We start from the raw sequence: 13,232 nt of genomic DNA on the forward strand, positions 1-13,232 counted from the left end.
TGAACACAATGAATTCTCCTCGGATACTGCAGTTGCCACGGCGCATCCCCTCGACTCGCGCATTCGTTTCCCCCCGATCCTCACTACGAACCCTGAGCACTGGCGCACAACAGACTACCTCGGCCCCATCATCACCATGGACACGGCGACTTATCTATGTCGGGATATTCGGAGGTCTGGGCATTGGAGTTGGGAAATTAATAGGGCAAAGGATCGCGCCACCACCAGTCCCAGGGTCTCCCGAGGACCAGAAGCAGCTCGAGAAACTCGAACGGGCCTATGAAATCGGACTCCCGATCGTGAAGCAATTACGAGACGACCCGGATTATGTCGAATCAGGCGTATACGAATACTTTTCGGACGAACAAAAAGCCCATCGTCTGACCTCTGGACCCTTGGCTGGGAGCAGGGGATTGGGACTACAGGTACGTTTGCCTTGTCAAGTTTCATGGCAGCGTCAACGCGGGCATCCTTCCTTGTCTTGGCTGGTTGTTCGCTCGCAATCAGTCCCTCTTTTTCCCGAATGACTTGCAACTGCCGAAGCTGTTAAATGCCGAACCTCGGGATCCCGTCTACAATGTACTAACCCGTTTCGTGAACCGACAGAAAGTATTCTGGAACGACAAGGATCAGAAGATCGTTAGCGTCGTGGCATTTGGCTCCGGCATCGAAGGATGGCCAACTATGGTGCATGGCGGTGCACTTGGCACCGTACTTGATGAGAATCTCGGACGTGCTGCGATACGACGTTTCCCGGCCCGTACTGGTGTCACTGCGAACCTCAACATAAACTACCGCGCGCCCGTCTACTCGGATAACTTCTACTCCCTGCATACAACCCTGGACCAAGAACGAAGCACGGACCGCAAGGCTTATGCCAAGTGTGAGCTTCGTGATATGACAGGGCGCGTGTGTGTGGAGGCGTCTGGCCTTTTCGTTGTTCCTAAGAAGCTCCGGCTGCGAACGATTGGAGAGACCTTTTGAGTGGTGGTCCCATGAACAGGAAATATCCGGGGAATCGCGATAATCATTGTGGGGATGGATGTCCAAGCGAAGTGTTATCGTGATGGACGCGCTATCCACTTCGTGGGGACCCGCTGGGGATAATTTTCCGCGGTTCATTTTTAAGTGATGATTCACTGGAATGGACAATAGCTATATGCCTCTCGGCTCCTTCCACTGTATCGTGCTAGAGCTAATTATAGGTGACCAGTACTTGGTTCCTGCCGTTATATACCCTGCCAATACCTGTACGATTCTATCTATTGCTGCAGATGTATGTATTATATTGATGTTAGTTACTTAGGCTTAAGCACAATGACATCGTGCAGTGGCAGTGCTCCTTTCCAAGCGAATCAGATGAACCAGACAAGCCTCTAATCTCAACAGGATACAGTTTCGGGGCTGATCCCCATTGTGGCACTTTACCCGGGGAGAATCGAAGCCATCACTGACGGCCTCCACTTTTCTCCGCGTTTCACCCCGCATTTTCCTACCCGAATCCACCGGTCGAGTCGCCCCAACTCGTCCAAGTCTCCCAAGTTCCCCTAAGCATTTCGGCCAAGAACCTGACCTGCCTCGGTATTTTCTCGATTTTGAACTCGTCCCTCCCGGCTATCGCTTATCTGCACCACACCTTGCGTGTTCGTTTGGAATGCATCCCGCTTGGTCCCCCTATTGGTGACTCCCTCCCCGGACGGACCCGCTATGGCAAGTGATGGCCTCTCGTCTAGCCCGTCACCGCACTGTGTCATGATTTCAGAATTGCTAGCTATGTTGCATCCTGGTCAAGGGTATATCTATCCAGGGTCCCACCTCCCACCTAAACGTGGGGATTGACTACGCGCCAGTGGGATTGACTACTGGCCTGTCTTTGCTTTTTCTTTCTACTTTACTTTTTCTTTCTACTTTTTTTTCCCTCCCAGTCGCACTCTGCGCTGAGATTTCTTTTCAATTCCAAACGTTCCCCTTCTTATCCTCCTGAAAGTGCCCCACAATGACAGGTGCTGTGGAGGACCCATGTCCGGTTGGACTGGATGAGAAGGCTATCCAGCACCATGAGAGTACCCATAGTCACCAGGAGGTGGTTGGTAGCGATCATAGTAATGATGCAGAGCTTCATGAGTCGGAGAAGGATATCCCGGTTAGCAAATACCCCCTGAATCATCAGAGTTTGGCCCCATACTAATATGTAAATTCTAGATGACCTTCCGACGCTTCATGGGATTCACAGCCATGGCTTTTCTGTGGACTGGAAGTCAGATTCCAGTGTATCTTTTTGGTATGAACAAGATGTCATGAGTGTATAAACACAGAAGGCGCTGACGAGTTGATAGGTGGCATCCCTCCCTATATCTATGGAGCCATTGGTGGAGCAGACCGATGGGTCTGGTTTGTAAGATAACCCCTTCTCTTCCTCTATGCTTCAGAAGCTGACATATTAATTGATAGGTCCTTGCCAACTTGCTTAGTCTCGCCGCCATCTGCCCCTTCGTCGGATCCTTGTCTGATCTGTTCGGTCGCCGTTATGTCGCGATCGCGGGCGCTGCCCTCATTTGTTTGGGCATGATCGTTAGCAGCACGGCCAACACCATGAACATTTTTATTGGTAGGCATATTTCGAAAAAGTTCCAGGCTTAAATACACAGTGTGAGGCTAATTAGAACTTAGCGGGCATGGCGATTGCTGGTGCTGGTGCTGGTATCAACGAATTGACTGCCCTGGCGGCCACCTCCGAAATGGCACCAACTCGCAAGCGCGGCGTTTATGTCGCAGCTCTCATTTTCTCCATTGTGCCATTTTGCCCATCTGTGCTCTATGCCCAGCTTATTGCATACTATAGCAACTGGCGATATGTTGGCGCGTTCTGTGGTGCGTGGAATGGATTTGGTCTGCTAGTCACGGTCTTCTTCTATTTCCCTCCTCCTCGAACCAACTCTCTTGGGCTGAGCCGGAAGGAGATCATCAGCCGTATCGATTTCGTCGGTGGTTTCTTGAGTATCACCGGTTTGATTGTGTTCTTGGCAGGTCTGCAGTGGGGCGGTTATATGGTAAGTCTTCATGTCACACCTTTAACACTGTATAATTACTAATATTTCTTCAAGTACCCATGGTCTTCTGCCCATGTCCTTGCCCCATTGATCATTGGTTTCGTCCTCTTGGTCGCATTTGCCTTCTGGGAAATTTATGGAGCCAAATACCCCATCTTCCCAACTCGACTGAAGCAAGAGCCTCGCACTCTAGGTCTCACCCTTGTTATCACATTTATCTCGGGCGCAAACTTCTTCTCCGTGCTGATGTTCTGGCCGACCGAATCTTTCAATGTATATGGCCATGACCCCGTTGATGTCGGCATTCGAAGTCTGCCTGTTGGTTTCGGTATCTTGGCAGGAGCCTGCATTGTGCTTGTGCTTCTCAGTGTTTTCCGTGGACACAACAAGGAGCTATTGATTGTTAGCAGTGTTCTTATGACCGCCGGTGAGTGCTAGCGATAACTAGGTCCCTTAAAAGACTAAACACTAACTTGAATTCTAACACTAGGCTGCGGAGCTCTCTCAATTGGACGCGTTGATAACCTCTACCAACTTTGGGGACTTCTCGTACTAGCCGGTCTTGGAATCGGTGGTATCGTGGTTCCAGCTTCAATCATCACTACCATCATCTGTCCTGATGTAAGCCATTGCTATCTTGAGCTACTCAGAAACTGTACTAATTTCTGCTAGGATCTCATTGCCACGATTTCCGCTCTTACCTTGTCCATCCGTGTCGTGGGTGGTGGAGTCGGCTACACGATCTACTACAATGTCTTCATCTCCAAATTCGTCCCGCTGACAACACACTACATTGGCGGTGTGATGGCGACACAGCTCAATATCACAGATGTCGCAGTCATCACAGAGGTGATTGAACTCACCGGCGCGTCGCTACTAGACGAAATCAAGATGGTCCCCGGTATTGCTGGAAATGAGATGGCATATGAAGCGGTGGTTGCTGCTGGACAGATTGCATACGCAGAGGCATATAAATGGGTTTACTATGTCAGCATTGCATTTGGAATTGTTTCCATTCTGGCGTCTTGCTTCCTGGGCGATATCTCCAAGTACATGACCGACCATGTTGCGGTGGTGATGTGAAGATTGTTTATATTTACGGAAATTGTGTATCTATCTGTCGGCACGAAGGTTGAAATGGCCAAATTTGAAGTATGAGAAATGAATTCTAATATTTACATTCAAATGGTAACAATGATTCCGTACCTAGTAATGGATGCTTCTTTTCAAGTCTGTTTCCAGCTCCTCGGCTTTACATTGATCAAACCAGTTTCGACCCGTTAGATCGACTCAACTTCCGCTTCAACCAAGGGATCTCCTCCAGTGAATATCGATATGCCCGGAACAGGGCATTTGATTCCCCTGGAAAGATATTCGCGGTCACATTATCCGGGTATGGGGCAAAGTGAGGGTTCACATACTCCCAGCAGATATATCCATCCTGAGTAACCTCGAACAGACGACCAAAAGCACTTTCGCACAAAAGAGTATTGCCATTCGCCAGTCTTTGAGCACTTCCCATGAATGGTGTAAAGAAGTATAGCATCTGTGAGCGATCGCGATACTCCCAGACGATATTTTTGGTCGCTCGATCAACCTCGATTGCTCGAGTGTATGTGATAGATTCACCATTGCGGAACGCACCGTTGTCGAAGATGAGGATATTACCATTCTCCAACTCTGTAGCGTTATGCTGCTGTGCGAGGACTTCAGACCCGATTTTCCACACAATGTTGCCGGTGGACCTTTCAATAATGACGACGGCTGAAACGGACCGCATTGACGCGAGAATGTGTTTTCCGTCTCGAAGTGGTAGAACCGAGTTGATAAGAGGGTAGTGTTCACGCGTGTAGTGGGGCTGGAGAGGATATTCCGCTCTGGGTAGTCGCTCAGACACCTTCCATTCCCAAAGTAGATTTCCAGCTCCATCAACTTCCTTGATTGTGTCTGCGTAGGTGATTCCATCAACCTCAGTTTCTGGGACACCGCCAATGACCTTGGCTGAGTCTTCTGGTGACAGAGCTTCGAGAGAGGTATATAGGATCCTACCATCGCCGTAATGATACTGATCGTGATGGCCTAGCGAATCGGTGAATTGGCGAACGATGTTACCCTCCGGATCGAGCTCGGACATCACTCCTCCACCATATTTGTTGAAGAATAAAAACGGAAATGGCCCTCCATCAGAGGTTGTTTCTTTCGGGGCTGGTCGAAGTGTGTTGACTGCGAGGTTTCCATTCGGTAGAAGTCTTGCGTGACGGCCGATTCTACCAGGGAGCTTCCATGAATGAACCTCATTCCCATCTATGTCTACCAGATGGGCTGTGTCACTGGTGAGAGGACAGAAGAGAGTAAAGCCTCCGAAAGACCGTTGCTTGTCTACTCCAGTCAGGCCGACGCCTCGTCTCTTGAGGGTGTTCTGCTCCATGGTCGGCGCAGGCAAACTCGCGCTGTTGGCTCCGATTTTGAAAAATAAAAAATTGAAATTGAAAGATATTTCGATGAAGCTATTGATCAATAACTCAAAATATTGCGAAGATATGCGCCTGTTATAATTTTTATTCCATCGTGCTGCCAAAAAAGCCAACCGGCGGCATCCCGTAGGAGCCGCCGGCATGCCGTCGGCTTTGACAACGGAGGCCCCCTTTATCAACTGAGGGCCCACCTTCTGGGGCTGTCATCGAGCTTCGAGATAGGTGAAGCTGATAAGCACGCCATCTTGGCTTTCATGATATCTTCGAAGTTCCTAGAGGTTGGACAGTTGTACCAACTACCAGTGATGATCTGGGACCTTGACTCGTCAGCCAGTGAAAATGTATAAAATATCGTGGTCACCCATCAGAGGAAATCGCTTGGTGTTGAAACGACCGTGACACCGAGCTGTTCCTTATTATTGAAATTGCGATTAATGAGTTCTCGAATTCAGTTGCAGTTTCAACTTGTTTATGAATCACGTCGCCATGAGTTCTATATCCGAGAAAGACTCCTTCAGTCGATCCGGTGCCGATGAGCACAAGGTCGCGACTACTAGTGTTTTGGACGAGACTGTCAAAGTTCCAGGCTACGATGCGAGCCTTCAATTTGACCCGAGAGAAGTTCGAAAGGCCTTGCTCAAGGTGGACTTTTTCATTCTTCCTCCAATCGTGCTTTGCTTCTGCTTTCTGCAATTTGATCGTACCAACATTGGAAACGCCCTCACCGATTCCCTGCGAAAAGACATCAACGTTGGCAACACAGAAGTCAATCTGGCACAGACGCTGTTTACAGTCGGCTTCATAATCACGGAGTTGCCTTTCAACATGATCAGCAAGTATATTGGACCCGAGCGTTTTCTTCCCATCACAATGTTCCTTTGGGGAATTGTCACATGGTCACAAGTCTTCATGAAGAATGCATCGGGCCTTTATGCGACTCGTTTCTTTATTGGAGCACTTGAAGGTGGATATATCCCTGGATTTGCCCTCTATATCTCGAAGTTCTATACCAACCAAGAGCTCGCATTTCGATATGCCATTTTTTGGGCTGCGAATAGTTTTGCCGGGGCGTTGGGTGGGCCATTATCAATCGGCCTGCTCTCCCTTGGTGGAAGAGGCGGACTTCGCGGATGGCAATGGCTTTTTCTTATAGGTATGTAAATTGAAACCTACATTCATCTTGAGGACAACATCTGACGAATCTTAGAGGGCGTACTTACTTGCTTCTTGGGAGTTATTGCCTATTTATACTTCCCCCATAATGCCGCAAGACCCAAGTCTGTATTTGGCAAATCATTTTCAATTTTTACTGAACGCGAGGCATCTATCCTTGTCACGCGGGTGATATACAACGACCCGACGAAAGCACTACGATACGGAAAACCAGTTCTACCATCGCATATCTTGGACACTTTTGGTGACTGGAGACTATATGGCCATCTTGTGGCCGCTCTGCTATCCATGGTTATGATATCACCGATGAATACCTACGCACCTTCTATTATCAAATCTTTGGGATTTACTTCCTTGCAAGCGAATGGACTCAATTCGGTAGGCAGCATATGTGCCTTGATTTGGTCCGTATCGCTCGCTTTCAGTAGTGACCGATTTCAAGAGCGTGGGTTCCATATTGCTGCAGGGTACTTGTGGGGGGCTGTAGGTCTTTTGTGGCTCGCATTGGCACCAGAAAATGTTGGGAAATGGGTACTCTATGGTATGTTTGCCAAGAATGGAGAAAATAAATGACACGCTAATCAGCGCTCGCAGGAGGTGTCGTTTGGACTCAAATGGGGATGGGCAGTGCACAAGCCATCAGTGCGGCCTGGCTGACTACCAAAATGGAGGACTATAAGCGCCCAGTCGCTTTGGCTGCGTATGTCATGTGTATCCAGCTTGCGAACTTTCCCGGAAATCAATTGTTCCGCACACAAGGTATGATCGATTCGAGAATGATATCGGCATAGAGCTGAAAATTTCTGCAGATGCACCTCGCTATAAATACGGCTTGGTAATAGCCGCTGCTTGTGCAATTGCTGCTACTGTAGTTATTCTATTCTGGAAGTTGTTGTACCGACTATTTGATGGCGGAGATTCCGGAGTGGAGGCAAAGAATAGACATTCAGAGTTTCTGGATACAGACATAGACGTCTGAACTATCTGATTATCTGAGATTTAATGGAAGTATTCCAGAGGCTAAAATAAAATTGTATTTTCAAGGTAATCTTCTCCCGAGGTGGAATATTTATGTATAGATTGCTACTAGTTAGGCGTAGGAACATGAACTTAGATTTCAATCCGATAAGCAAATAACTTGGTTTTATAAAATACCAAGAATATTTCTTCGTTTTGAGTATCTACTAACTACTAGTAGTAGTATTGTAGTCGCTGGCTCTAGTAATTATCTTCTCAGTACAACACGTGATCAAGTATTGCGCCATTTCCTGTGGGGAACCATCACCAATAAGATGATCATTTCCACCCACTTCGTAGATGTTTGCTGAAATGCCCATATCTAGGCTAGCTGGAGCCTGAGGAAGTGCAATCCATGATATAATGCCACCGCTGCGCTTAGGAAGAGCTTCAAAAGCATGTGATCTATGTCGAAAGAACAAAACGCGTTGTTATGCCAAAGACGGGGTAGGCAATACCTGTCTCCGCTGTTATACTCTATCTCTTTCGTGTTCCCTAGAAGAAATATTTGATCCAGAATCGTCCAAATCACCATCTGGGCAACAACAGAGATATGGTACCAGTCCTAGACATTCTAGTGCTAGCCAACGGCTCTCTACAGATTCGAGGTATGCCTCGGAATTTCACTCCAGCCAGTCCAACTGACCACGGATTGACTGACTCTGAAAGATTAGACTCGAAAGACTTGAACGAGCAGTTGGAGCTTTGGTGGATCGCTTAGATACACAATCCAAAGATCGAGGAAATGCCTCGACGAACACCGATGAGGCTAGACCCGAACAACCGAGGGCACCAGCCGAGCCAAATCCAGCGCCCGTCATTATGATCCGTGAAGCTGCTACTGATGCTGGTGTTTCGTCTCCGGAGCAATTTGATTTGCTTTCAAGCAGCTTATCTGATGTGATATCAGCTGGATTGGTCACATCGGCCACTGCCCACTCATTACTCAAACTGTTGGTCTTTGATTCTCCAGCTGTTTCTCATTTGCTGATGGAGCTAGGTTTCGCGTCCACTATGGTCGTTGGGTCCGATTTTCTGAATATGTCTCGACCGAGAAACTTCTGACCGAAGTAAGAAAGTCACCGCTGCTACTTTGCAGCGTTCTATTAATCGCGGTGCGACATACAACACAAGAATTTGCAGATGAGCTCGCACCAAGCCTATTCCGCGAAGCAAAGAGTTTGGTTTCACGGGCTCTGCTAGTGGTTCCACAGTTTATAGAGCATTTCCAAGCCATCTTGATATTAAGTCTATGGTCTACGACAATTGGTCAACAACCTCTGAGCATCGATAGTTGGCTGTTGACTGGGTATGCGCTTCAGCAGGGATTCGCCAGTTCCTGTTTCCCTGACTTATCAAAACTCAGACCGGGACAGGAAATTGAAAAGAGCCAGGTTGATGCTTGGTGCCTCTGGAATCACCTCTGCGTTGCCCATTTACAGTAAGACCGTACCCATCTTATCCTCGCAGAAACACTGGCATATTCATCACTATTTATAGATACTGTGTTGGCACACGGAGACAGACAATGTTGACTCAGGAACATATTGATCGGTGTTCTCATCTTTTGGAAAATGGAAGCCTCAAAAATTATGAAGCGAGGATGGTAGCTGAAGTGAAGTTGTACTGGGTGATATACACAAAGTGCTGCCCACAAGGCTATCAAGTCGATTTACAAGATGCCAAACTCGCCTTGCAAAATTGGAAAAAGGAATGGGCAAACTTATTCGGTGATTGATATACAGCCCAAAGGCCAAATTCCGTATGCAAGTGTTAACGCTAATGTGAATTTAGACGAGCCTCGTTCTCAGTTCCTTCAGATGGGCTTCCACTTTGCGCACCTTCTCGCTTACTACCAATCAGCCCGGTCACCGCAGTCATTGATGGATGGATCTATAATTTTGGATATGATTGATCTATCTAGCACCATCATTAACCTGGCCATGGACACGACAGATGATCGTACCCGCCACCTAACAGATCATATCTACCATCTCATAACATTCTCAGCCCTCACCCTTTGTCGTCTTGTACAGATGTATGAGGACCAGCTGCGCGTCTCCAATGTCGATGTCGATAGTCTAGATCGACTTGTTACCAAATTGATTACTTGGCTTCGCTCTATCGGTTTGCCGTGTCATGCTGCCCACTTGCTTAGCGATATTGTTTCATCGCAGTTTCAAAAGCTGCGCCCGGGAGCTCAATACGCACCCGCCAACGCTGGAGCAGGTTCTATGGCGCATTATAATACGCTATCAGTTTTGGATGCTTCACCCTTGTCATCTAACGTGGGATTCCTTTACCCCGATCTTATAGGATCCGAGTTGTTTGATATAGACGACGGAACAGCATCATGGCCACAGTGGAGTTGAGAGGCGGATTCTACGGCATTTCCGATGTTGAATAGCATTCTGGAAAAGAATAAAATACTTACTCTCTACAGGCAGGATTGGTGTATGCCAACTTTTGTCTTGACCCTCCTTTACTAACTAGTATTGATGTAACACTGTCGTATAACTAGTCTTCCCACTCAGGAACATAATTTATTTTAAATAAGCTGTTAGTAAATAATCACGATTCCATTATTCTGGACCCTCTAGTTCCATTGTAAACTGCAAATATAATTAACTTAATGTGTAGTTACTAGTTACTACTTCTGCTAGCAAATAAAGCCGTGGGGCCGATGACGCGCCAAGCCCCAGCAACTTTTTTTGATTCTCCAACGCTTCACTTCGCTTTCGCAACCTTGTAACATCCAAGCTGCTCACCAGATGGCCTCCAATCCCACCAAGAGGAAGGAACCTGCCTCAGGGCCTTATGGTTCAACGGGCGGCGCAGCTCGACGAGCCAAAACCTTCGATGCGCGCCAACTCGCCGTGCAATCAACCGATGCCGCCCTCTCCGCAACGGGCGAACTCGATGTCGCCGCGTACGCCTCCGCACGAGCATTCGAAATCCAAGCCTTGGAAGATGGAATTCAGCGATCGAGAACTGCGCTGACAACACGAGCTTTTCAAAAAGTCCCTCGCGCGTTGCGACGTCGAACAGCAAGTCACAATGTGAAGCGGGTCCCACAGAGGTTGAGGGCGCGGGCAAAGCGTGAGGTATGTTACAGCTCCATTTATGGCTCTAGCTGGCTGGTGACTGACCTTGCGATGGGATTGTGTTGAAACAGATGATCGAAGATAATACCCCGACCGTCACCGCTAGAAGACGCAAACCAACGCAGATCATGCGCATCCGTCTTGAATCTGCCCGACGCCTGCAAAACCTCAATGCCAGAACAAAGAATAAGCGCCTGGCTGCGAAGATCGCTCGAGATAAAGACACCAACACTCAGCTAACGGAGGGGGGTAGTCACAATTTCAATACCGCACCGCGAATCCCCAAAATCAAGAAGAACAAGCTCTCAAGACCTCCGCCCGCCGATGCAAAATTCCGCAAGCGCCAGCACAGCAAAACATGGCTTCCTACACACTTGTTCCATGCGAAACGGGCACATGTCACGACGACCAAGAACCCCCTCTGGCGATTCGCCATTCCCTTGTCGCCTACCGAGAAAAGCTATCGGCCTACACACAGGACACGCGGTGCTCGGGGTGCCATGGCGTGGGATATGAGCTATATGTCTACGATACAACTTGAAGGGTCTGAGAGTTCTATCCAAGCCGTGCTTCTCGCTGTTGGCATTGATAGTGCAGAGGGATCGGGTCCTAAAGGAAAGAAGTGGAAAGCTGGTGCCAGATCATTGGAAACCTGGGCCTTTGAGATGGATCACCCCACGAGGCCAACTGCTCCAGTCACCATGATCTGGTGCGCTGTTCCAAAATCGGAAGACGTGGAAATGGCCCACGCCGATGACAGTTCATCTGTACCTAAGATCACCCGACGAAAGCTTTGGTTTCGCGTTCATCCATCAGCCTTCCTGCAACTTTGGAATGATCTGCTCGACGCATCGAAGCGCCAAAGTCCGCCCGTCATGGTTGAGGATCTCAGATTTGAGATTGGAAGCATTGAGATTACTGGCCCAGGCTCCACAGAAGCATTGATCGCCGCTTTACGACCTTCCAACAAAGCCGATAGTCAGCTCCCAGCCCCACAGAGCCCAGAGGCGATTTGGCCAGCCTTATTGGGAGTATCAAACCCTTCATCATTGCCACAAAACGCCCTCTTATCTTTCAATGTGTCTGACCCCCGGCTTGAGTTCCCACCCCGCAAACTCGATATTCCAGACAGTGAATCTCATATGAATGATCTCGCCGTTCTACTTTCCAAGTGGTCCCCAGACCAGACGCAGGGACCTTCTTCATTATTTGATCGCTCTAGTCGCCTAGCAGCTACTCGCCAACTTCCCAGCCAGAAGGCGATCAATCGTCGTCGCAATATCTCGGGTCCTGGGAAGTATCCTGCTCCCAAGCCCACAGACCCCCAGATTCCAGCAATCGTACTTGCAAACCGGCCAAGAACTCATCCGAAACGAAACTCTGCGCCTGGCTCGTGGACTGTTCTTCTGCCATGGAAATGTGTGCCACCGGTATGGTATTCTCTAATGTACTACCCACTCTCGAGTGGAGGCAACCCTCGATTCGGAGGTGTAAAGCAACAGCAACAGCTTGCCTTTGAAGCGGGCGAGGCATGGTTCCCTGGTGACTTTCCCGGTACTCGGGCTGGGTGGGAATGGAATCAGCGCGAAGCTGAGAAATCTCGACACGAATGGGAACGACGACCTAAAGGCCGACGTGTTGAATATGACAGTCTTGTTCTAGGCGATAAGCACCCAAAGGGGGAGATTGGGCGTGGCTGGACCTGTGATTGGGAGAGACTTGTTCAAGGAACAGGTCAAGATGTCCCCGAAAACACCACTTCCCCTAGCAAAAAGGCCGACGGAGGCAAGTCCGCCGTACCCGATACTAGCATCCCGCCATCCGACCTTCACAATCTTCGATTTTCTACAAAAGACACCAACAAAATTCTCTCCAACCTCACCAAATCACAAACCGAGCCGGCGGCTCTCTCTACCGTATACGTCTCGCTAATTCACCGCGGCACTCCCACTGCTTGCTCACGCATTTACCGTCTACCAACAAACCCTACCCTCCGAGAAAAATGGTTACTATTGGCTTCAGCAAACCAGAAGTCTGCTGGAGGGAAAGCGGGATCCCGCAAACCCTCTGACGTTTCTGACGACGCAGCCCGGCGTCAACTTACTGAGTCACTTATCGCTGGCGTACCCGAAGATTCCCCGTCGATTCATCTCGAGGTTCCACCAGCAGATGATCTTATCGGGTTTGTCACTACAGGCAATTACAATCTATCCGAGGGCAAGGGAACTGGGATTGCTTCAATTCTGCTATCGATGGTAGCTGAATCAAATGCTAAGCTCTCAGAAATGAAGCTGTGCATCGTTCGGTCTGCTGGAGAGAAGGTCGGCCGATTAGCAACTTGGGAGATTGTCTAATTCAGTAGTACCTGATACCCTATTCAAATAACTGACGAAATGTGAATGAATCATAAAAAA

At 48.6% G+C, this 13,232-nt stretch overlaps 6 protein-coding genes across 6 annotated transcripts; 5 read left to right on the forward strand and 1 right to left on the reverse strand.

The window, feature by feature from the left end:
• Positions 1 to 8: 8 nt before the first annotated feature.
• Positions 9 to 984, forward strand: N7509_013797 (PaaI family thioesterase; the record flags this gene model as incomplete). The annotated part of the gene is made up of 2 exons (XM_056638434.1): positions 9 to 425; positions 508 to 984. The coding sequence occupies 2 exons, from the start codon at positions 9 to 11 to the stop codon at positions 982 to 984; spliced, it is 894 nt and encodes a 297-aa protein (XP_056481941.1).
• A 1,012-nt stretch (positions 985 to 1,996) lies between these two features.
• Positions 1,997 to 4,133, forward strand: N7509_013798 (putative MFS drug efflux pump; the record flags this gene model as incomplete). The annotated part of the gene is made up of 8 exons (XM_056638435.1): positions 1,997 to 2,143; positions 2,203 to 2,281; positions 2,337 to 2,395; positions 2,452 to 2,608; positions 2,671 to 3,050; positions 3,105 to 3,477; positions 3,541 to 3,671; positions 3,723 to 4,133. 8 exons carry the CDS (start codon positions 1,997 to 1,999, stop codon positions 4,131 to 4,133), a joined length of 1,737 nt encoding a protein of 578 aa, XP_056481942.1.
• A 178-nt stretch (positions 4,134 to 4,311) lies between these two features.
• Positions 4,312 to 5,478, reverse strand: N7509_013799 (uncharacterized protein; the record flags this gene model as incomplete). The annotated part of the gene is made up of 1 exon (XM_056638436.1): positions 4,312 to 5,478. The coding sequence occupies one exon, from the start codon at positions 5,476 to 5,478 to the stop codon at positions 4,312 to 4,314; it is 1,167 nt and encodes a 388-aa protein (XP_056481943.1).
• A 532-nt stretch (positions 5,479 to 6,010) lies between these two features.
• On the forward strand, positions 6,011 to 7,488 carry N7509_013800 (vitamin H transporter; the record flags this gene model as incomplete). Its single annotated transcript, XM_056638437.1, has 3 exons — positions 6,011 to 6,677; positions 6,732 to 7,238; positions 7,292 to 7,488. 3 exons carry the CDS (start codon positions 6,011 to 6,013, stop codon positions 7,486 to 7,488), a joined length of 1,371 nt encoding a protein of 456 aa, XP_056481944.1.
• Positions 7,489 to 8,077: 589 nt separating this feature from the next.
• On the forward strand, positions 8,078 to 10,086 carry N7509_013801 (Zn(II)2Cys6 transcription factor; the record flags this gene model as incomplete). Its single annotated transcript, XM_056638438.1, has 5 exons — positions 8,078 to 8,322; positions 8,389 to 8,564; positions 8,711 to 9,155; positions 9,215 to 9,444; positions 9,509 to 10,086. The coding sequence occupies 5 exons, from the start codon at positions 8,078 to 8,080 to the stop codon at positions 10,084 to 10,086; spliced, it is 1,674 nt and encodes a 557-aa protein (XP_056481945.1).
• Positions 10,087 to 10,416: 330 nt separating this feature from the next.
• Positions 10,417 to 13,172, forward strand: N7509_013802 (ribonuclease P/MRP protein subunit POP1; the record flags this gene model as incomplete). The annotated part of the gene is made up of 2 exons (XM_056638439.1): positions 10,417 to 10,818; positions 10,890 to 13,172. Coding segments are annotated over 2 exons (2,685 nt in total), but the record flags the coding sequence as incomplete, so codon positions are not given.
• Between the last annotated feature and the right edge of the window lie 60 nt (positions 13,173 to 13,232).

Source organism: Penicillium cosmopolitanum (assembly GCF_028827165.1).
Source record: "Penicillium cosmopolitanum strain IBT 29677 chromosome Unknown utg000012l:1.0-3308103.0:1.0-3310761.0, whole genome shotgun sequence".
Lineage (NCBI taxonomy): Eukaryota > Fungi > Ascomycota > Eurotiomycetes > Eurotiales > Aspergillaceae > Penicillium > Penicillium cosmopolitanum.